Source organism: Jaculus jaculus, chromosome 6, assembly GCF_020740685.1.
Source record: "Jaculus jaculus isolate mJacJac1 chromosome 6, mJacJac1.mat.Y.cur, whole genome shotgun sequence".
Taxonomy (NCBI): domain Eukaryota; kingdom Metazoa; phylum Chordata; class Mammalia; order Rodentia; family Dipodidae; genus Jaculus; species Jaculus jaculus.
In genome coordinates, this window is record NC_059107.1 from 158,976,659 (window position 1) to 159,000,962 (window position 24,304).

At 44.8% G+C, this 24,304-nt stretch overlaps 1 protein-coding gene across 1 annotated transcript in view; it reads left to right on the forward strand.

The window, feature by feature from the left end:
• Positions 1-24,304, forward strand: part of Mei1 (meiotic double-stranded break formation protein 1) — a 103,797-nt gene that overhangs the window by 21,749 nt on the left and 57,744 nt on the right. The window contains exons 7-16 of the mRNA XM_045152828.1: positions 2,805-2,935; positions 4,174-4,288; positions 4,963-5,079; positions 6,093-6,192; positions 6,314-6,448; positions 9,354-9,468; positions 11,568-11,659; positions 12,267-12,408; positions 17,042-17,153; positions 23,800-23,860. Of these exons, the coding sequence (XP_045008763.1) occupies positions 2,805-2,935; positions 4,174-4,288; positions 4,963-5,079; positions 6,093-6,192; positions 6,314-6,448; positions 9,354-9,468; positions 11,568-11,659; positions 12,267-12,408; positions 17,042-17,153; positions 23,800-23,860 (1,120 nt within the window). The remainder of the gene's footprint in view (positions 1-2,804; positions 2,936-4,173; positions 4,289-4,962; positions 5,080-6,092; positions 6,193-6,313; positions 6,449-9,353; positions 9,469-11,567; positions 11,660-12,266; positions 12,409-17,041; positions 17,154-23,799; positions 23,861-24,304) is intronic.

Consider the following 24,304-nt stretch of genomic DNA (forward strand, 5'->3'; position numbering starts at 1 on the left):
TCATATATACTAAGCATGTATCACACAGCTATAACCCCAGCTCCTGCCTTCATATTTCATTTTACTTTATGTGTGTCTGTGTGTGCACTGGTGCACACCTGTGGAGGCTGAAGAAAATCTCAGTATCATTCTCAGGAAAACTGTCCACCTTTTCTTTTCTTCCCCCCCCCCTCCCTCCCTCCCTCTCTCTCTCTTTCTTTCTTTCTTTCTTTCTTTCTTTCTTTCTTTCTTTCTTTTTCTTTTAGAAAGAGAGAGAGAGAGAAAGAGTCTCTCATTGGCTTGGAGCTCACTGAGTAGGCTAGGCTGGCTGGCTAATGAGCCCCATGGAACCTCCTGCCTTCGCCTCCCCAGTACTAGGATTACAAACATGCACCACCACACCTGACATTTTTACATGGGCTCTGGGGGTCAAACTCACGTCCTCCTATTTTCAAAGCAAACACTTTACTAACTGAGCTATTTCCCTAGCTCCCAAGACCTTCATATTTTAGATAAAGTAGATTAGCAGTGTGGTAGGTGTCTGAGGGCCTGTTTCAGAGCAGGAACTGTAGGGAAATGCATTGTGTATGGTGACAATACCTTCTTTCACAATCTGGGCCCAGTACTTCGTTATCAACAGCCCAGCTACATTCTGGACCAAGCTCTGTGCTGGACTCTGAAGTCTCAAAGATGATCAGATCACTTTCTGTTGTGGGGGAGCTTACGGGCCAGCGTGGAAGGAAGACAAGGACAGGTAGAGACCTGTTCCATATGTGGTCATGGAAGTGTCCAGAAGAGGATAAGAGCAGGGGTCAAGAGAGGCTTCCTGAAGAAAAGGATGCCTAGACTAAGTTCTGAAGTATGCGTATGAATTGGAAGGATGGGGAGGATGAGACAAATGACATAGGCAAGCTTGGGCATGGTGGCACATGCCTTTAATCCCAGTACTCTGGAAGCAGAGGTAGGAGTATTGCCTTGAGTTCGAGGCCACCCTTAGACTGCATAGTGAATTCCAGGTCAGCCTGGGCTAGAGCAAGACCGTACTTGAAAAACAAAACAAAAGTAATAACGTAGGCAAAATAACCACAGGACAGTGTCAATTTAGAGCATCATTAGAGCTAAGAGGGGCTGGAGAGATGGCTTAGTAGTTAAGGCACTTACCTGCAAAGCCAAAGGATGCAGGTTCTATTCCCTAGAACCCATGTAAGCCAGATGCACAAAGTGGTACATGCGTCTGGAGTTCTTTTGCAGTGGCTGGAGGCCCTGATGTGCCCATCCTTTCTTTTTGGTGTTTCAAGGTAGGCTCTCACTTTAGCTCAGGTAGGGTCTCACTCTAGCTATATAGTTTCATGGTGGTCTTGAACTCATGGTGATATTCCTACCTTTGCCTCCCAAGTGCTGGGATTAAAGGCATGTGCCACCATGCCCAGCACTCTGTCTCTCTCTGCCTCTATTTCTCTCTCTCAAATAAATAAAGTAAATAAAAAAAAGTTTGGGGCTGGAGAGATTGCTTAGTGGTTAAGGCACTTGCCTGCAAAGCCTAAGAACTCATGTTTGAATGTCCAGGTCCCACGTAGCCAGACTCAGGGATACAAGTGTGCAATGTCTCACATGTGTACAAGGGGGGTTGCACATGTCTGGAATTCATTCACAGCAGCTGAACATCCTGGTGCACCCATTCTCTCTCCCTCTCTCTCTCTCTCCACCTCCTTCTTTCTCTCACTCTCAAAATAAATAATAAAACAAAGTTTGTTGCTGGGCATGATGGTGCACACCTTTGATCTGAGCACTAGGGAGGGAGAGATAGGAGGATTGCTGCCCCAGACAGCGGGGAGTTGAACAAGGACCCGAGGGGAAGCTAACCTGAGTGAAACAAAGGCAAACAGACACAAAAAGGAGACCTTGCTAGGTGTTTTTCAAGGCCTCGAGAGTTTATTCTTACATGTAGGTTTATATAAGGTTGTAGGGGGAAGGGGACATGGTTAGGGCAAGGATCACAGAGTTACTGGTTAAACCGCAATGCCTTTGTTTCTTCATCAGGTACCGGCAGGATGGGGGGAGTGTTCAACCAGGTGTATCCCATTGTTTTTGGTAGTTGAATATTAGGTGAGGAAGTAGAAACTTAACTTGCTATATGGCGGTTTCTGTTAAATGGCCGAGGTTTGGTTCATAGCTCCTAACAGATTGCTGTGAGTTTGAGGCCAACTTGGGACTACAGAGTGGGTTTCAGATCAGCCTGGGCTAGAGGAGTTAGACCTTACCTCAGAAAACAAAACAAAAAAAAGTTTTTTTTCCCCCTGTTGGGGTGTATGCTCTACTTATTAATCAAAATCATTTATTGAGTTCCTGTTGTGTGATAGACGACATAGTGATGAAACTGACATTTGAAGCTAAGAGTTGAGTGGGATGATTGGGGATATGTTTGTCTTTACTATTGAGTTACCAAACTCTTAGGCTTCATACTTAGTAGATTTTCATCAGATCCTTGTGGGAGAAAGCTGGCTTGCAGAAAGCAAACTGGTTCCTAAGGATTTTTTTTTTTTTTTTTTTGAGGTAGGGTCTTGCTGTAGCCCAGGCTGGAATTCACTATGTAGTCTCATGGTGGCCTCAAATTCATGGTGACCCTCCTACCTCTGCCTCTTGAGTGCTGGGATTAAAGGCATGAGTCACCATGCCTGGCAAACATTTTAACCTTCATATGTTTCATAAGATATAGAGTCTTGAACTTTCTCAGGGGATGTCTGAGGCACTGTCTTGGGAATATGTGGGAATACTCTGGTGTCTGTGCTCCACTTGCCTTGCTTATCAACCTCTTTGCTTTCTAGGTTTACTGAGGCAGCTGTTGAAGTATGATCTCTTTGTGTCCCTGATCGTGAGCAAGTCTGTGCTGATAGAGAGTGCTGAAAGTTTTGAGGGACCATCAGGAGAGACCTCACTGCCTTTGGTTCTGAAAAAGGTAGTTGATGAGCTCAGAGGAAGAATATATGTTTAGCATTTTGGAGGCTTGTTTTGGTGATCCCAGTACCAAAAATAGTTCCCTGGCAATTCATAGTTTCAATATTCAATAACAAGAGGACCACCCCAAGTTTACTGATGTGCTAAGAGGACTCAGTATATAGTCATACTCATGGCAATGACTGATTACAGTGAAAGGTTACACACAAAAATCAGCAGAGGAATGAAAAATTCACATGGAATGAGGTCCAAGGGCAACCAGGCACAAGCCTCCAGAGCCATTTGTAGTGACATCACATAGGACTACACATAACTCCTCCAGCACTCATTGTAAGAACACATGTGAAATGTTGCCGACTGAGGAAGCTCATTAACAACTGGTACTGCACGTTTTTACTAGGGGCTGAGTGGTCATAAAGGTGCCCTCTGCCCAGCACGCACCAAAATTCTAGACTCTTGAAAGAAAACAGGTGTTTAGCATAGACACCTTTTTTGAACAGTTTAGCCATAGTGAGCCACTTTCATCAGTTCTGGGAAAGATAAGAAAGACAAGACCAACCTTGTAGACAGATCTTTCTTTCTAAGGATAACAGCCTGCTATGTTAACTTTTTTGTTGTTGTTTATTTATTTGATAGAGAAAGAGGGAGAGAGAGAGAGAGGGAATGGGTGTGCCAGGGCCTCTAGCTACTGTAAATGAATTCCAGACATGTGTGCCCCCTTGTGCATCTGGCTAGTGCGAATTCCAGATGCATGCGCCCCCCCCCCCCTTGTGCATCTGGCTAATGTGAGTCCTGGAGAATCGAACCTGGGTCCTTTGTCTTTACAGGAAGATTGTTTAACCATTAAGCCATCCCTCCAGTCCTATGTTAACTCTTTCTGAGGTATTGAGAAGTGTGAAGATCATAGTGGAATTTCCCCTTGTTAGGGCACATGTCAAAACCAGACAAAAGCTTGGAAGTACTTTTGTTTATGAGGGTCTACATGTGACTTACCGGTAGCTTCAGAGTTCTTTGAGCGTCACTGGTAGATTTTACGTTTTGTTCTTTGTTCTCTGTGCTGTTCACAGAGACTTCCTGCCATGGTCCACAGCATCTGTCCCTTGTACTGTCCTGGTACCTGGTGCTATGTAGTCCAAGAAGGATCAAAGATGCTTGGACTTCTGCCCTGAGGCATTCAGGCCGAGTCCTCTGGTCCTTTCAGTGGTATGACTGGGGCACTTTTGCTACCTCTTTCTTCAGCTTCTCCTCTCCAGAGATGAGATTCTACAGGTGGCCAGTGCCCAGTGCATAACTGCAGTGCTAGTCCACTCCCCAGCAAAACACGCCCCCGCCTTCATCCATGCTGACATCCCAGGTATGACAGCCTTCTAATCTTCTCCTCAGGGGACCACCAAAGTTCTGACTAGAGCTATGAGAATCACAGCAGTATCAACTTAGATAACTCAAATTGAGGGGAGGAGTGGGGATGGGGTCAGTTGTGTATTGAATAGGCCCCTGAATTCTCTTGCTACTGATTTAAAAAAAAATTATTTCTTTATTTTTATTTTTTTTGGTTTTTCAAGGTAGGGTCTCACTCTAGCCCAGGCTGACCTGGAATTCACTACATAGTCTCAGGGTGGCCTCGAATTCATGGCAATTCTCCTACCTCTCTCTCTCAAGTTCTGGGATTAAAGGCGTGCACCACCAATGCCCAGCTAAAAAATTACTTATTTACTTAGGGGTGTGTGTATATGTGTGTGTGTGTGAGGCTTAAGAAGATCCAAAGCTCCAGACCCTGACAAGCGACCTCACTGTCATCAGCTGAGCCTTCCTCTGGGCCCCATCTCATGTCCCCATCAGTTAAAAAAGACCACTTTCAAGACCTTAAGCACACTTTACAGTTTATCTATGAAGTGATGACCATGTCTCATGGAGAAAGCTGTGTGAACTGATAACGGGATCAAGGAATCAATCCAAAGCCCTGGAAACAATTAAAGGAGCATGTGCTCACACCAACGTTTACTGGTCTCTTTTCTTTTCCCTGGCCAGAATTCCTCTTTGAGCATCTGTCCTCTCCCTGTGAAGTGCTTGTCTGGTCTAGCTACAACTGCTTGATACTCCTGGCAGAAGAACCACTCTTCTTTTCCAAGTGCCACACAGTGTATGGTTGGTAGTGCTGGTTCTGCTGTTGGCTCTGGGTCTTATGGATGGCAGTCGAAGGCTGAGTGGCAGCAGCAGTGATGGGGGCTGGCATCCACCTTGGGGGATAGAGTGCTGGATCTGAACATTTCTGCTAGCTAAAATTCATTACCACGCTGTATATAAATATTGATATTCAAATAGCTCTGCTGTTTACTAAGTAGCAGGAATAGAAGTTGAGATTCTTTAGCAAGCGGAGCTGACTCTTATTAGCCTGAATGAATTCCAGCTGCATATTAAGCATAAATCCACTTATGCTCAGCCTTGGATTTAGTCCTTACACACTCCAGATAGCTGTCTATCTAGTTCATGTCTAAGATTTGCTAATTCATCTATTTGAAGTCTCATGAAACCATTTCTTCCTCTTCCTTACTGATTATTTTTCCCTTGCCTGAGACTTTTAATACCAAATCTGAATTTATTTCAAACTGGAAATAATCATTCATTTTGTATTCTGTGAGCCTGGTCTATTCCATGTATCAGGCTAGGGACCTGGAGATTTAGAAATACCTATAACATGGTCCCTGGCCTCGGGAAGTAGACAAGGAGTGAATACTCAATTTTAACATAGGTTATTGAACTCTGCTAAAGGGAAGCAAAAGTAGATCAGAAGAGGCTCACAGCCCTGCCTGAATGGAGCAGGGAAGGCTTTCTAGGGGAGCAGATGTTGGGCCCAGTTCTTTAAGGAGGAATGGAAATGTGCCAACAAGGGAACACGTGGCTTGGTCAGTAGGTGTTCTCTAAATATCTTCTGTGCCTGGACCTAAACTGTGGCCAGTGCTGAGTAGGGGCAAGACAGAGCAACAACAACAACAAAAGATTTCGTAGCTGGCTGTCATTAGCTCAGCTTTGTTAGAGTCCTCCCATGAGGGCCCTCCAGCTAGCAAGTGGGGTTCTGAGTGTGTCACCTTTCTTGGGTGGGCGGTTGAAGGAATGACAGAGTACTGATCCCTGGCCTGTGGTGTGTCATTCTGAGGTAGGGATCGAGGCGGTGGTCAGGAGCCTCCATGGAAGCTTGAAGATGACCAACACAGAGCTGCAGAAGCAGGGCCTGATGCTCTTTGCCGAGATTCTGACTCGGTAAGCAAAGCAGTGGGACATAGGCTGCAGGAGCCAGACAGGTGAAGGAAAAGTAAGCTTCTATTCCTGGTGGGCCAGGGATAGAGGTTCCCTTAGTCATTTCTCATCTGTCATTGCCTAGGCAACCAGAAGAGATCAGGCTGTTCACAAGTTCAGCTATGTGCACAGATGCCAGCCGCGCCCTCCAAGAGGCAGTGAGCAGTCCTGTACTGGACGTGGCTGCTGAAGCAGTTAGGGCAATTTCTGCCTTCCTGAGGTGAGACCTTGCCAGGCTGAACGTTCCAGCTGTGCCTGCTTCCAGGGACGTTTTCTTTCATTCCTCTCCTGTCTTCTCTTCCCCTCTCCTCTAGTCTCCTCTTCTGGCCTCTTTACCTCCTCTTCTCAAAGACAGAAAGAAAGAGAGAGGAGGGAAGAAGGGAGGGAGAAATAAAAGAAAGAGTGCTGCAGAGATAAGTTAATTAGTAAAGCACTTACCTCAAAACCATTCGCCTGCTGGGTGTGGTGGCACACGACTTTAATCCCAGTACTCGGGAGGCAGAGGTAGGAGGATCGCCGTGAGTTCAAGGCCACCGTGAGACTACATAGTGAGTTCCAGGTCAGTTTGGACTAGAGTGAGACCCTACCTTGAACAACCAAAACTAAAAAAAGTACAAAGAGCCGGGCGTGGTGGCACACGCTTTTAATCCCAGCACTTGGGAGTCAGAGGTAGGAGGATCGCTGTGACTTCAAGGCCACCCTGAGACACCATAGTGAATTCCAGGTCAGCCTGGGCTACACTGAGACCCTACCTCGAAAAAGAAAAAAAAAAAAAGTACAAAGAAAGAAAATTCTCCCTTTCCTCCCTTGTTCTTTCCCTCCTTCCCTCCCTCTCTCCCTCTCTTTCTTCCTTTCCTTCCTCCCTCTTTTTTTCAATTGAGGTAAAACCTTACTCTGTATCCCAGGCTGGCTTGGAACTTAACTTTATAGCCCAGGCTGGACTCGATTTATGGCAATCCTCCTGCCTTAGCCTCCTGAGTACTGGGATTACAAGTGTGAGCTTCCATGCCTGTCTTCTTTAATTAATTAATTAATTCTCTCCTTCTCTCTCTCTTTATGTATGTATGCATATGAAGGCTATAGACAACCTTGAGCCAAGAACACTTTCTACTTTTTTGAGATATGTTCTCTTCCTGGCCTGGAGTGCCTCAATTAGGCTAGACAGGCTTGCAGTGAGCTGCAGGTATCCACCTATTGCTGCATCCCCACCACCACACTTGGCATTTTTACGTGGTTCTGGGGATAGATTTTGAGGCAAACACTTTACCAACTGACAATTCTCTCTTCCCTTACTTCCTTCTTTCTCTCTTCCTTCTTTCTTTTCTTTTCTTTTTTTCTCTTTTCTTCTTTTCCCTTCCCTTCCTATGCCTTCCCTCCCCTCCCCTCCCCTCCTCTCCCCTCCCTTCCCCTCCTCTTCCCTCCCCTCCCCTCCTCTCCCCTCCCCTCCCTTCCCCTCCCCTCCCTTCCCCTCCTCTTCTCTCCTTTCCTCTCCCCTCCCCTCCTCTCCCTTCCCTTCCCCTCCCCTCCCCTCCCCTCCCCTCCCTTCCCTTCCCTTCTCTTTCCTTTGCTTTTCTTTCAGTGGAGTGAGTCTCATGTGGTACAGGCTAGCCTCAAGCTCATTGTATAGTCAAGGTTGGCTTTCAAATCCTGATCCTCAAGCCACCCATGTTCAGCATTCTTTATTTCTTTCTTCTAAAGTATTGACTCTGTTCTCTTTGCAAGTGCCACTTAGCCATTACACACCCTAGATTTGTCATCTAATTTTTTTTCCAAGGTAGAGTCTTACTCTGGCCCAGACTGACCTGGAACTCACTATGTAGTCTCAGGCTGGACTTGAACTCAAGTGATCCTTTTACTTCTGCCTCCTGCGTGCTTGGATTAAAGGCATGTGTCACTACACCTGGATTAATTTAATTTTTTGTTTTTCTAGGTAGGGTCTCACTCTAGCTCAGGCTGACCTGGAATTCACTATGTAGTCTCAGGGTAGCCTCAAACTCACGGCCATCCTCTTACCTCTGTCTTCGAGTGCTGGGATGAAGTAGTACTTCCTGACTCTTCATTCTCTTAGCAGTCCCCCAATCGATTTTCCTTCCCTCCCTTTCTTGCACTTCTCAAGGTCAGTAAGCTGTACCTTTAATTTTATGTTGTAAGAGTTTTTAATATTTATAGCTTCTTTTGTCATCATATTTGAGTCTGTTATTTGACTCCAAGTTGGTTCTAAAAATTGAAACAAAAAATATCATTTACATTTCAATGACTTAATTCTGTCTCCTTTTCTTTTCTTTTTTTCTTAATGTCCCTGGATTTGAATCTAAATCTGGGACATGAGTCCCAGGGTGAATAAGCAAAGCAATAGGGTGGCAAAGGTCTAGAATAAAAGTGGCAATCAGAGGTTCCCATGAAGAGGCAGACGTCTTTGAGGAGGGCTGCTCTATAGGAGACAGGAGGCACCTTTCATGGGTTGGTGGTACTGGAGCTGTGCTAGGCGCGATGAGGGAGATGGAGGGTTGTGGAAAAGCAGGGTTAGAAACATGTGGGTGGAAAAGCATAGGAGATTACTGAGGGTGCAACAGCCAGCTCAGCCTGCAAGTTACAACAAACCCGAAGATGCCAGAGAAGTGTGTCAGGATCATGGAGAAGGATGGGGAAGGGGCGAGCAATTGCTATGCAGAAGCCCAGCTAGAAGGAAGAAGGAAGAAAGAGAGCTGCTAAAGACTGTACAAACAATAGAGCCAGAGTTTGATGATGACTACAGGGAAGGACGTAAGAGCTTCCATGCTGGACAGATCTTGGGGCCTTGCTATGCAGCCAATAGAGCCTACTTGGCAACTCCAGGCCAATGACAGGACTGTCTCCAAAAGGGCATGTGCTGAACATTGTGCTAAGTGCTCAGGATGCAATAACTGATTTGATGCTTAGAATCACATGATACTAGCGATGCTAATCTTCCTCTCACAGATGAGGAAACTGATGGGTGTGAGGTGAGGTATGTGTGCAAAGTTGTGTAGCTACATGGGTCAGAGAGTCTTCTGAGGAATCACACTGTCCCCATTGGTCAAAACCTTGGGAGGATCTTAGGGGTTCGTTCCCTCTCTTTAAGCCTGTTCATGTCCCTCTGGATGCAGGAAGGACCATCAGAGCTCTCCACCTGTGCAGTACAAGGCCCTGCAGGCCCTGCTGGAAGCCATGCTGAATCGATGTGTGGAATTTTCCCAGACCCCACTGAATAGGAGGTCCCTGGTCAGTGCACTGCAGCCCCTGCTCTAATGTGTGTACGTGTGTGTCTGTTTGTTTAGAAAGGGTGTCATGTAACTCAGGCCAGCTTGCATATATACCTGAGGATGACCTGATCTCCTGACCCTCCCACTTCAGCTTCCTGAATAATGCTGAGATGCAGTGAGTCACTCTGCTTTTATTTTATTTTACTTATTTTTTATGTTTTAATATATTTGATAGAAATAAGAAAGAGAGAGAATTAATATGGATGTGCCAGGACCTCCTGCCACTGCAAATGAATTTCAGACACATGTGCCACTTATTGTATCTGGGTACTGGGGAATTGAACCCAGGCCAGGCATCTGGCTTATGTGGGTTATGGGGAATCAAACCTGGGTCCTTTGGCTTTGCAGACAAATGCTTTAACTGCTAAGCCATCCTCCCCCACTTATTTTGGTTTTCAAGGTAGGATTTCACTGTAGCACAGTCTGACCTGGAATTCACTATGTAGTCTCAGAGTGGCCTTGAACTCACAGTGATCCTCCTACCTCTGCCTCCCAAGTGCTGTGATTAAAGGCATGTGCTACCATGCCTGGCTTTGCTTTAGGACCTTAAAAGAATCTGACTGAACAATGATTGTAATAGGGAGGTAATATGGTGGAGAATGGAATTTCAAAGGGGAAAGTGTGGGGGTGGGGAGGGAGGGAATTACCATGGGATATTTTTTTATAATCATGGGAAATGCTAATAAAAATTTAAAAATTAAAAAAAAAAAAGAATCTGACTGATATGCCCTGTGTTATAATGATTGGCTTTTAATGGTTCATAGACTTAAGACGTCAGGAAAGGCTGAGGATATGGCTCAGCGATTAAAGGTACTTGTTTGTGAAGCTTGCTGGCCTGGGTTCAATTCCCCAATACCCACATAAAGCCAGATGTGCAAAGTGACACATGCATCTGGAGTTAGTTTGCAGTGGCAAGAAGCCATAATGTGCATATTCTCTCTCTCCCTCCAAATAATTAAATAAATATTAAGAAGATCTCAGAAAATATACTTTTAGTAAGAGTGCTGATTATATCTTTCAGGATTAAATTTTTCCTACTTGATAGGATGAGATTTCATTGAATTATCAAGCAATTAAATGGATATCACAGTGAGTTAGGCTATTGTCTGCCAGTCTGTGACAGCTTTCTGTGTGCAATAGACCAGGAGCCATTCTTGTAGTTCTCAGGGAGACAAGGGGTTTAAATTTTTCCCTCTCTCTATATTTTTTTTGTTTGTTTTGTTTTTCTAGGTAGGGTCTCCTAGCTCAATCTAGGAATTCACTATGTAGTCTCAGGCTGGCCTTGAACTCTCAGTGATCCCCCTATCTCTGCCTCCTGAGTTCTGGGATTAAAGGTGTGCACCACCACACCTTGCTCCCTCAACTGTATTTATTTATTTATTTATTATTTTTTGGTTTTCTCACTCTATCCCAGGCTGACCTGGAATTCGCTAGGTAGTCTCAGAGTGGCCTCAGATCCATGGTGATCCTCCTACCTCTGCCTATAGGATTAAAGGCGTGTGCCACCATGCCTGGCTCCTGTACTGTTTGTTTTGTTTTGTTTTGTTTTGTTTTTGTTTTTTTGTTTTGCACGCTCTCACTCTAGCCCAGGCTGATGCCTGGTATTGAAAATGTGCACCCCAAGCCCGGCTTCTGTTCTTGTTTGGTTTTTGTTTTAAATTTTTATTTATTTATTTGAGAGTGACAGGCAGAGAAAGGAAGAGGCAGATAGATAGAAAATGGGTGTGCCAGGGCTTCCAGCCACTGCAAAGGAACTCCAGATGCATGTGTCCCCTTGTGCATCTGGCTAATGTGGGTCCTGGGGAATTGAGCCTCAAACCGGGGTCCTTAGGCTTCACAGGCAAGCACTTAACCTCTAAGCCATCTCTCCAGTCCTTCTGTACTATTTTTTAAAGGCGCTATTCTATTAGATTTAAGGGGGTATATAACCAATCCCCTGGAAAATTAGGAACATGTGAATGAGAGACTGCAGTGTAAATTGAGGAGGTGTGTAGCATGGAGTGGGCCTGGGACTTGGAGTGGGCACTTGACTTATAAGTTGTTCTGTCTGTACCCCAGGGCCACACCTGCAATAGAAATTCACGGAGGGCCATTCTTCATAGGGGAAAGTTCCTCTTGAGCACTCTGGAGGGATTTAGAAATGCCTGTAGGTGAGTAGAACTCTAGTCTGAGGCAATAGAATGGAGGGTAGGGATGGGAGGTATTCAAAGATTCCCTTCTGGTGGTGTCATTGCTACTTCGCAATGAGGTTGTACCTTACCTTTGTTCCACCAGCAACTACCACAACAGTGAGTCTTCACTGAGTGTGGTTCACATTGACATGCCTGTTGTATCAGCTGGGTGCTGGGACCTGGTGCCAGCCAGAAGGCGTGGAGAGATGCAGAGAAGGACTGCTGTGTGGCATCTTTTAGAGATGAGGCACTTTGGAGTGTATGGGTAGAAATAGTTGTTAAGAATCTGGGAAAGGTATTCCAGGCGGAGAGAGTAGCATCAGAAAAGGTAGAGAGATGTGAGATGGCAGGTGGCATGGGAGCTCAGAGAAGCACATAGGGCCGGGAGAGTCATGTGTGAGGGGTCGTAGAAGGCTGGCGAGAAAAACCAAGGTCCTGGTCCTCCCCTCATTCGAGAGGAGATCTCTTAAATTTTCCCCAGATGAGGGCGGGAGTGCTTTCCTTGGATCCTGAGCTCAAGCTGACAGGGTGTATCTACTCTTATGTTGCATGGGTTAGTGGACATACTCCCATATTGATTTCTCAGGTTGGCCGTGGAATTCCTGGGGGAGCCTTCTGCCCAGGAGAATCCCTTCACAGCTCCAAGTGCCAAGAAGGAAGACACCTTGGAGGCCTTCTCAGAATTTCTCCTCAGTGCCTGTGACTCCCTGTGTATCCCCATGGTGATGGTGTGTTCCTTTCATCTATAGGGAATAGGAAGCTTGGGGAAGAGAAGAATGTGATAGGGCTAGCCAGGCTGTGAGCCATAGGCAGTGATTACTCAGCTGGCTCCTGGATCTCAGAGGTGTTTTTTTTTTTGTTTTTTTTTTTTTAATTTAAGAGAGAGAGAGAGAGAGATCGAGAATGGGCACGCCAGGGCCTCTAGCTACTGCATACAAACTCCAGATGCATGCGTCACCATGTGCATCTGGTGTATGTGGGTATTGGGGAATTGAACCTAGGTCCTTAGGCTTCCCAGGCAAGCACCTTGACCACTAAGCCATAAGAGATATTATTCTTGCAACCACCTTTTCTTCAGCTTTAAAAATAAATTGTGGTGTTTTATTATAAAAGTAATACATGCATCTGAAGAATGAGTAAAAATCAGTAGCAAAAATAACATATGAACCAGCTGTGGGGGCACACGCCTTTAATCCCAGCCCTGGGGAGGCAGAGGTAGGAGGATTGCCACAAGATGTTAGCCTGAGCTAGAGTGAGACCTTACCTTGTAAAACAAAACAAAACAATATATATATATATATATATATATATATATATATATATATATGTATATGTATGTATATATATATATATGAAATATTTATTTGATACATGCTCTACAGTGATGTAATTTTATCTTCCATGGCACTGGGAGATGGGTACTATGCTTTTCCCTAACAGCTCTCCCTGTCCTAGGCCTTGCACATGCTAGAAGTACTCAATCACTTACCCCAAACCCCTTTCTTAATTTTGTTTTTTGTTTTTGGTTTTTTGAGCTAGGGTCTTGCTCTAGCCCACTGAAATCCACTATGTAGTCTCAGGCTGGCCTTGAACTCACAGTGATCCTCTTTCTTCTGCTTCCCAAGTGTGGGATTAAAAGCATGTGCCACCATGTCTGGCTTAATTTTTTACTTATTTATTTTATTTATTTGAGAGAAAGAGGCAGATAGAGAGGAGAGAAAATGGGTGCATCAGGGCCTTTGGCCACTGCAAATAAACTCCAGATGCATGTGCTACCTTGTGCATCTGGCTTATATGGGTCCTGGGTAATCAAACCTGGGTTCTTGGCTTTGCAGGTAAGCACCTTAACCTCTGAGTCATCTCTACTACCCTAATTTTTGAAAATATGTATTTATTTATTGGCAAGAGAGACAGAGAATGGGTGCACCAGAGCCTCCAGCTATTGCAAATGAACTCCAGATGCATGTGTCACCTTGTACAGCTGGCTTATGTGGGTACTGGGAAATTGAACCTGGGTCCTTAGCCTTCACAGGCAAGCACCTTAATTGCTAAGCCATCTCTCCAGCCCAGCCCTAATTTTTATTTTATTTTATTTATTTTGCTTTTCCAGGTAAGGTCTTGCTCTGGCCTAGACTGACCTGAAATTCACTATGTAGTCTCAGGCTGGCCTTGAACTCATGGTGAACCTCTTACCTCAGCCAACTGAGTGGTGGGCTTAAAGGTGTGTACCACCACATCTGGCAGAGTAAGACAGAATAGGAGCAACAAGGCCTTCAGCCTCTGCAGAGGAACTCTCGATGCATGTGCCACTTTGTGCATCTGGTTTTATGTGGGTACTAGGGAACCAAACTTGGGTCATTAGGCTTTATAAGCAAGTGCCTTAATTGCTGAGCCATTTCTCCAGCCCATACTTTTTTATTTTTAAACAGTTGACAGAGAAAGAGAAAGAAAGAGACAGAGAGAGGAGTATGGATATGCCAGGGCCTTTGGCCACTGCAAATGAACTTCAGATGCATGTGCCACCATGCGCATCTGGCTTACTTGGGACCTGGAGAATTGAACAGGGATTCTTTGGCTTTGCAGGCAAACACTTTAACAGATAGGCCATCTCTCCAGCACCCAGTCCCACTTTCTTAATTCTTTGCTTCTACTGTTAGAAAGCAAGTGTGTGACAATGTTGAGATTGAAAAACAACTTTATATTTCTTTGCCTTTCTGTTCTCTTTGCTGAGAAATAAGCAGCAATGAATAGCTATGATCCCAGTTCCAATAAAGAAAATGTATTTGTGTTCAACAAAGTAGAGGGGGCCAGTCTAAAGAGAGACCTTGGCCAGGTATGTTGGCGTATGCCTTTAATTCCAGCACTCGGGAGGCAGAGGTAGGAGGATTGCTTTGAGTTCGAGGCCACCCTGAGACTACATAGTGGATTCCAGGTCAGCCTGGGCCAGAGTGAGACCCTACCTTGAAAAACCAAAAACCAAACCAAACCAAAACAACAACAAAAAACCTAAAGAGAGACCCTGTCCCCACAGAACTTCACTTATAGCTGAGCTGACGTTGAAATGGTAGGAAGATGAGAGCCCAGAGCTGGTGACTCTGGGGTCATCCAGAGTCCTTTGTCAATGGAGGTTTGAGCATCTGTTAGTCAGGGAGTGGCCGCTGGGAACAGTAAGATGACAGCAGGGAGGTATCTTGGCTTTGCAGGAAAGAGGCTTTTTCCTTGAAAATTTGGGTAGGGTGCATCAGGCTCTGCTGCAGTCTTGGTTCTAGTAGAAGCACATTAATAGTGAGACATGGGCAGCTCATGTCAGCTGTATGTGCTCTGCTTCCTTTTAGATTTATGGAATGTTAGAGCTAGACCCAGAAATAGAATGTTGCCCTATTCATGGTCTCTACTTTTCTGTATTTTATTGATGTTTAATCAACACTATTATTCTATGATAATACATATTTTTAATTTTTGGTTTAAAAACTAAAGAAATGGAGCTGGGCATAGTGGCACATGCCTTTAATCCCAGCACTCAGAAGGCAGAGTGTAGGAGGATTGCTGAGAGTTCAAGGCTACCCTGAGAATACATAGTGAATTCCAGGTCAGACTGGACTAGAGTGAGACCCTACCTCAAAAAACCAAAACAACAACAACCAAACAAATAAACAACAACAAAACAACAACAACAACAAAAAAACTAAAGGAATGGTATGTACTAGAACAATGTTTCTGAGGTGGAGGCTGTTCACATATAGGGAACTGAGACCCAAAGATGACTGTCCAAGGACATGTAAGTGGCTGCTCTGCGTAGAGCTTGAGTTAGATAGAATTCTCTTTTTAAAACATATTTTATTTTTATTTATTTATTTATTTGACACAAAGAGGGAGATAGAGAGGGAGAGAGAAAGAATGGATGCACCAGGGCTCCAGCTGCTGCAAACAAACTTCAGACGCGTGCAACCCCTTGTGCAACTGCCTTGCATGGGTCCTGGAGAATGGAACCTGGGTCCTTTGGCTTTGCAGGCAAGTGTCTTAACTGCTAAGCCATCCCTCCAGCCCTCTTTTTTTTTCTTTCTTTTTAAATTAAAGAATTTTATTTGTTTTATTTATTTGAGAGCGAGAGAAAGAGGCAGGGAGGGAGGGAAGGAGAGAGAGAGAAAATGGGCATGCCAGAGCCTCTAGCCACTCTAGCAAACAAACTCCACATGCATGTGCCCACCTTGTACATCTGGCTTATGTGGGTACTGGGGAATGGAATCTGGGTCCTTAGGCTTTGCGGGCAAACAAATTAACCACAAAGCCATCTCTCCAGCCCAAGTTTCTTTACTCTTAATCTAGAGGTACTGTATCAGTCTGCTCACGTCTCTGTCCAAGAAGCACAAGATAAAAGAGTCAAGAAAGGACGGGAAATAGCTTAGTGGGTAAAGTACTTGCCATGCAAGTTATAGGACCCAGGTTAAGATCTCCAGCCTCCACATACATGCTGGTTGGCAGGTGTGGTGGCCAGGGCTCAGGAGGTGGGGACAGGATCTCTGGGGCAAGCCTTCTAGCTAGACTAGCTGAATGTTTGAGAGAACCTGCTTCAGTATAAGTAAGGTAGAGAGTCTCTCTCAAATAAATAAATAAATAAAATATATTTTAAAAAAAGATAGCACCGAGGAAAACATGCTATGTCACTCTCTGGCCTCCACGTGCATGCCTCCCTCCACGCACACATGCAAGCCCACATACATATGAGCACGTGTACACACACACACACACACGCACACACACACACATACATACACAAGAAAGTAAAGGCGGGGCTGGAGAGATGGCTTAGCAGTTAAGGCTCATGCCTGAGAAGCCTAAGGACCCACATAAGCCAGGTGCACATGGTGGTGCATGTGTCTAGAGTTTGTTTGCAGTGGCTGGAGGTCGTGACCTGCCCATTTTCTCTCTCTCTCTCTAATAAATAAATAAATAAATAAAAATAGATCTTAAAAAAACAAAGTAAAAGCAATTGAAATCTATATTATTATTGCCATTATTTCTATAGTAATAGGAACATAAATGTCAGTGTTTATCATGGGTTAGGAAATATGTTAGACTTCATTTGTTCCTGAAAGGTAGGTGATCTTGTTGTTCTCATCTGGGGGAGGAGGAAGAACAAGGCCCAGGGAGAAGGGTGTCTAGAACAATAAACCAAGTGGCAGACCCAGTCCTTCCTCAGGCATCAGTTTGTGACTCAGATTCCCCAGCTTCTCTGGTGTCCTTCACATGGAAGAGGTCAGTCCACTGCTGCTAGATGTAACGCGGGTGTCTTTACCGATGCCTCTTCTTCTTCAGAGTCTTGGCCCTGGTGCACTGGGTTCTCTCTTTTGGTTCTTTCAGAGGCACTCAGAGCAGGCCACCCAGCCAGACTTGATGGAGGTTTTTCTGTCCATTCTACATAGCCTCTTTGTCGTGGTTCCCCACATGAAGGTGAAGTTCTCCAAGAAGCTCGGTAGGTGGCAGGCCAGCGTGGCAGTTGGCAGGGAGGCGGGCAATGTCAACATCTCAGAGTATTCAGAGGACATGTTCGCAGTAGGAAGGGTCTTTGCTTATCCATCAGAGTATGTATCCACTCTGTCCAGTGTTGAGCAGAAGGAAAAACCATGTGGCAGTCAAAAGCTATCAAAGGCAGTTCTCCAGCTTGTTGGTACTCCCAGTATTGTCCGGGAGGCTTCAGTGCAGTGTTCACACACGTTTCCTTCCCCACTCATCTCCTACACGGTATTCTGGAGATTGCATACGTTAGGTTCCACGAGTTTCGAGCACTCAATACTGGTGTACCCTTAGGCATTGGGACAACTCACAGAGGCCCACTCTCTCTCTCTCTCTCTCTCTCTCTCTCTCTCTTTTTTTTTTCCCTGAGGTAGGGTCTCACTCTGGCCCAGGCTGACCTGGAACTCACGACAGTCCTCCTACTTCTGTCTCCCTAGTGCTGGGGTTAATGCGCCACCACGCCCCCTCCCCCACTTTCAAGTGCCATCTGGCAGTAACATTCTATGTGAAAGCTACCTTTGAGTGGTCCAACTGATATTCCCTCCTAAAATTGAGCCCAGGTGGCTTCTGATTCCATGAGCCTTCTCCAGGCCTTGACTGACTTGCATGTGAGTCCTTACTGCACGAGACCCTATTTTAAACGCTTTACAGGTATTCACTCCTTTAGTCCTCAGAAAACCCCTAGGAATTGCGCATTATCCTCACCAAAGCAAGGTTAAGAGATGTCCAGGGACACACTGTAAGCGATGTGCTTGGTTTCAGACCCGTGGAAAGTGGTTCTGCAGCTTGTTTTCTTAATCTTTTTACGGTGTCTCTGCCCCCTTCTACTCCCTCTTCTTTATGGTATTGTGTTTTTTAAAACTTTTTGTTTGTTTGTTTGTTTGTTTTTTGAGATAGGGTCTCTAGCCCAGGCTGATCTGGAATTCACTTATGGAGTCTCAGGGTGGCCTCGAACTCATGGTGATCCTCCTACCTCTGCCTCCCAGGTGCTGGGACTAAAGGTGTGCACCACCACGCCCAGCTTTTTAAAGCTTTTTTGACAACTTCTATACATATAGATAATATTTATGATCATAATTACCTTTTGCCCCCTCCCCTTTTCTCTTTCCCAAATTCCTGCTCCACTTATGTCTTTTCAACTAGTCTTTCTCCAAGTTTGATGTCATCATTTTTTTCCCTCTTATGATGCAGGTTGCCCTTGCTTCTTATCTTCCTTCTTCTCCTCTTCACTTAATCTTTTATTTTGCTTTTAGCACGTGGTGTGTATTGGAAAGTGTGTGACTGATGAGTCTGCTATGGAGAGGTACCCGGGCTTAGTCATGTAGGGCCTTGTTTTCCATGTGAGAAATTTGAACGTGATCTCCTATTGAATCTTTTTTTGATTTTTCAAGGTTGCCTAGGCTGACCTGGAATCAATCCTCCTAACTCTGCCTCCCTAGTGCTGCAATTAAAGGCGTGCACCACCACACTAGACTAGCCTTGTTAAATCTTTTTTAAAAAATTTTAAAAAGCTGGGTGTGGTGGCACATGCCTTTAATCCCAGCACTTGGGAGGCAGAGGTAGGAGTATCGCTGTGAGTTCAAGGCCACCCTGAAACTACATAGTGAATTCCAGGCCAGCCTGAACTAGAGTGAGACCCCACCTCAAAAAGCAAAACAACAACAACAAAAAATTATTTATTTGCAAGTTGAGGGTGGGATGGGGAGGGAAGAATGGGTATGCCAGGGCCTCCTGCCATTGCAAACTAACTCCAGATGTATGTAATACTTTGTGCATCTAGCTTTATGTGGGTACTGGGGAATTGAACTTGGACCAACATACACACATGTAACACACACACATGAGACAACAGTCGAAATCTATATTATTATTACCATTACCAAATGAAGAGGCTTTGCAATCAATGTCCTTACTTGTTGAGCCATCTCCCCAGCCCCCTTGTTGAGTCTTAAAGAAGGGACCAGGCACTTAGATTTTGTTTTGCAAAGATCATCTTGAAAGGAAGTGGAGGAAAAGGAAGAAAGGAGAAGGCTGTTGCCAAGAGCAAGGAAGGAGGTGGAGGTATGGGGCAGGAAAGCTCCTCTGGAGCAGTGTGAGCAGGGATCCGAGGGAGGCAAGATGGGAGCTCAGCCTTTTGTTTTAACTGAGGCTGGCGGTAGATGTTGAGGACGAAGCAGTTGGTGGGAGTTGAATGTGAAGGAATAAAATAATTTTATTTTATTTATTTGTTTGGTTTTTATTTCTTCCTTGCTTTCTTTTTTTTTTTTTTTTTTTTTTTGGTTTTCTGAGGTAGGGTCTCACTCTAGCCCATGCTGACCTAGAATTCAGTATGTAGTCTCAGGGTGGCCTTGAACTCTCCGGGATCTTCCTTCCTCTGCCTCCTGAATGCTGGGATTAAAGGTGTACACCACCATGCCTGGCTATTTGTTTGGTTTTTCAAGGTAGGGTCTCACACTAGCCCAGACTGACCTGGAACTCACTATGTAGCCTTAGGATGGCCTCGAACTCACAGCAGTCCTCCTACCTTTGCCTCCCGAGCACTGGGATTAAAGGCGTGAGCCACCACGCCCAGCTTATTTTATTATTTTTATTGCCAGCTTCAATATTTACAGACAATAAAACCATGATAATTCCCTCTCCTTTCTCACTTTCCTCTTCACAAATCCACACACCATTATACCCCTCCCCTCTCTCCATTAGTCTCTCTTTTATTTATTTTTTATTATTCATTTATTTACTTTTTTTTTTTTGAGGTAAGGTTTTACTGTAGCTGAGGCTGACCTGGAATTTGCTATGTAGTCTCAGGGTGGCCTCGAACTCATGACCATCCTCCTACCTCTGCCTTCCAAGTGCTGGGATTAAAGGCATAAACCACCACACCCAGCAGTCTCTCTTTTATTTTGATGTCATCATCTTTCCCTCCTATTACGAGGGTCTTGCAAAGGTAGTGCTAGGCACTGAAGGGTCATGGATATTGAGGCCAATTTCTGTCTGGACAAGAAAATTTGTGTGTGTGTGCTTGCGTTTTCAAGGTGGGGTTTTGTGCTAACCCAGGCTAATCTGGAAATCAATATTGAAGGTGTGTGCCTCCATACCTGGATGAGGATAGCATTTTATTTTATTTTTACTTTTTGGTTTTTCGAGGTAGGGTCTCACTCTAGCTCAGGCTGACCCGGAATTCACTATGCAGCTTCAGGCTGGCCTCAAATTCTCAGCAATCCTTGTACCCCTGCCTCCAAACTGCTGGAATTAAAGGCGTGTGCCACCACACCTGGCTGAGTGTTTTTTTTTTTTAATGTTATTTTTTTAATTTATTTGAGAGAGAGAGAGAAAGAGAATGAATGGGCATGCCAGGGCTTCTAGCCACTGCAAATGAACAACAGATACATGTGCCACTTTGTGCATCTGGCTTTACATGTGTACTGGAGAATCAGACCTGAGTTCTCAGGCTTTGCAGGCAAATGCTTTAACCACTAAACCATCTCTACAGCCTAAGGATGGAGTTTTTATTAAGAGGTGACTCACTGGAGGAGAATCTAATGTGGGGAGGCAAAAGAGCATGTTACAGTTTGAGTCAGGGTCAGTGTGAGACGTTCCTGTGGACATGTTATGTGGACATTGACATGTGTCAGAGGCAAGAGAGTGATCTGGGAGATTGGAGAGATAGCTTAGTGGTTAAGGCACTTGTCTACAAGGCCTAAGGACCTAGGTTTGATTCCCTAGTGCCCATGTAAAGACAGATGCAAAAGATGTTGCATGCTTCTGGAATTTGCAGTGGCTGAAGGCTCTGGTGTGCCCATTCTCTCTCTTTTTCTCCCTCTATCTGCCTTTCTCTGAAATAAGTAATAAAATATTTTTAACATATTTATTTGATATGGAGGCTGTTGGCTGGAACAGTTTCTGTACAGCAGGTGGAGTGGAAGCCAGACTACAGTGAGGAGAAGAGTGAGTGCCAAGTAAGGCATCAGAGACAGGTTGGGGGTGTAGCAGGAGGGGAATATGGAGTTCGGAAGATTTTCTGTTTAATAAAATTATGTCACTTACCTGCTGTACTTGATAAGTATGGTAGGGAGAGTGTAGTTAGCTCATATGAAGTGGAATCCTTGCCTCACCAACGACTTGTTTATTGACATTGGACAAATGGATTTTCTTAGCTCCAGTGCCTTCAATTCAACACAATGACAGTAAGAATTAAGCGACTCACACTTCTAATTTCAGCACTGAGAGGCTGAGACAAGAGAATCATCTTGAGTTCTAGGCCAGTCTAGGCTACCAGTGGGTCACATTTCTCTCCTCAAATTCAATGAGATAATGTATATAGATGTCCTGTCCATTGTCAGACCTGATGGACACTGGTCTTTCTTCTTTCCAACTATCTTCCTGCTGTCCTACTTCAAGATCTAAGAGGACCGAGTCTTGGGGTATCTCTGGAGGAAGTGATGGTAGCAGGGTATGTAGTGAAAGATTGTGAGCACTATAGGGAGAGATGTGTAGCATGAAGCCAGGTAGAATATGATCAGATACTCACCCTATGAGAAAGAACAAAGCACAAAGCAGATACCACTGGCCATTTTTTTTTTTTTTTAGATTTCAAAAATATTTTATTTTAAAAATATTTTATTTTATTTTTTTACTTATTTGTAAAAGAGGGAGAGAGAAAGAAAGAGAGAGAGAGAATGGGCATGCCAGGGCCATCGGCTGCAGTCTGTAGTGGCCTTGAACTCATGGCAATCCTAAGTGCTGAGATTAAAGAAGTGTGCCACCATGCCCAGCTACTTCTTATGAGAGAGAGCAAGAGAGAGAGTTGGCACCCCAGGGCCTCTAGCCACTGCAATGGAACTCCAGATGCATGCACCACCTTTTGAACATGTGCGACCTTAAACATGTGTCACCTTGTGCATCTCGCTTATGTGGGATCTGAGGAGTTGAACGTGTGTCCTTGGGCTTCACAGACAAGCACCTTAACTGCTAAGCCATCTCTCCAGCCTAATATTTTATTTTATTATCTATTTACTTGATATATATATATATATATGTACATATATATGTGTGTGTACATATATATATATATATATATATGGAGAGAGAGAGAGAGAGAGAGAGAATAGCACGCAAGGCCTCTAACCACTTCAAATGAACTCCAGACACATGAACCACCTTGTGCATCTGGCTTACGTGGATACTGAGAAATCAATCCTGGGTCCTTAGACCTCACAAGCAAGTACCTGACCGTTTGTTGATCCAGGACATAGCGAGCTGAATTAGTGGGATGGAGAAACTCTGGGTTTCTGAGGAACTAGGCCAAGAGCTTGTTACCCAAAGGTGATCTGGGTACCTCTATCTTGTAGAGTTGTGGGTTGTTGCTCCAAAGAGTTTCTGTAACTCTGAAAGATTAATTTCCTGCCAGCAGCTTTATTTCTCTAGCATAAATTGCAGAAGTCCCAACCCTGGAGCTGGTAAAGTAGGCGTTTTTTATGTCTTCCTATCCAGGATTCTGCTTTCACAAAGCTCCAGGGTAGACAGAGCAGAGATCAGTATTTGTAGTGTCTAACTGGGGTGACTGGGAGGAGCCAGGCACTGGAGAGGCCTAGGGTAGAGTCACCAGCTAAAGCAGAAACTGGGGCTGGGGAGATGACTCAGTGGTTAAAGGTGCTTGCCTGCTGGCCAGGGTTGGATTCCCCAGTACTCGAGTAAAGCCAGCTGCACAAAGTGGTCCGTGCATCTAGGGTTTGTTTAAAGGAAAAGGCTCTGGCACTTTCATACTCTTTGTTTCTCTCTCATTCTCTCTGTTTCTGTTTCTCTCTCTCTTACACAAACACACACACATACCACATAAATAAATAAAAATATAAAAGACAAAATAAGGCAGAAACTGTTTTCAGATCTCTGGTTTGAGAACCAGTCCCTTTCACAAGGCAGTTTAGAGATAGTGATTAAAGCAATGATTACTCCTCCTCTTCCTCCTCTTCCTTTTTGTCCTCCTCCTCTTCTTCTTCTTTGAGGCAAGCCCAACAGACTGCCTTTTTTTAAATGCAAGAATCAGAAAGTGAGAGAGAGAGAGAGAATTGGCATGCCAGGGCCTCCAGCCACTGCACTCAAACTCCAGACAGTGCTCCCCCTTGTGCACATGTGCACTTGTGTCACTGTGTGTCTGGCTTACGTGGGGCCTGGAGAGTCACACATGAGTCCTTAGGCTTCTCAGGCAAGTGCCTTAACTGCTAAGCTATCCCTTCAGCCCTACTACTGTTTTATTTGAATCTCATAATTTTCTACAAAAGCGACACAAAGGATGGAAGTGGCTGTAGGTCTTCTAGTGCCTGTACCAAATTATAGTCAAAGAAAATTCAGGAAGGAAGGAGATGAGCAGTTACTCAGCACTTACTTTGAGGTAAGCACTTGTGAGGTGTAGGTCTCCACAACAACCTATGAGGTGTCAGAACAGAGTCTTAGAAGTTAAGAAACTTTTACTAATATTGGTGCAGGAGAAGTGTACTTTGAACCAGGTCTATGTGACTATGAAGCCATTGCTAGACAACACCATCCAGACTTGAGAATTTCTGTAACAAGGCTGGTTTAAATCACCCTGCATCTTCCCCACTTCTTAGCGGACTCATCCTTCATACGACTGACTCTGGAGTTGAAGGCCAGGTTCTGCAATGGCCAAAGGTATGTATGACCCCTGGCAAAATTATATAGTGTGAGGCCAGCGTCATTTTTGACTGGATAAGTGGAGTTTTCTGGCTGGCATTTTTTATTATTTGAGAGCGACAGACACAGAGAGAAAGACAGAAAGAGGGAGAGAGAGAGAGAATGGGCATGCCAGGGCTTCCAGCCTCTGCAAACGAGCTTCAGACGTGTGCGCCCCCTTGTGCATCTGGCTAACATGGGACCTGGGGGACCGAGCCTCGAACCGGGGTCCTTAGGCTTCACAGGCAAGCGCTTAACCGCTAAGCCATCTCTCCAGCCCTCTGGCTGGTATTTTACCCATGGCACTCTAGGGTGTTCCCACCTGATGTATGAGCTGGAGGTGCTTCTGTCATTAAATTTCATCTGCTGGGGAAAGGCCTTCATTTCAGAAGATGTACATGGCCACCTGTCAGTCAAAACTGA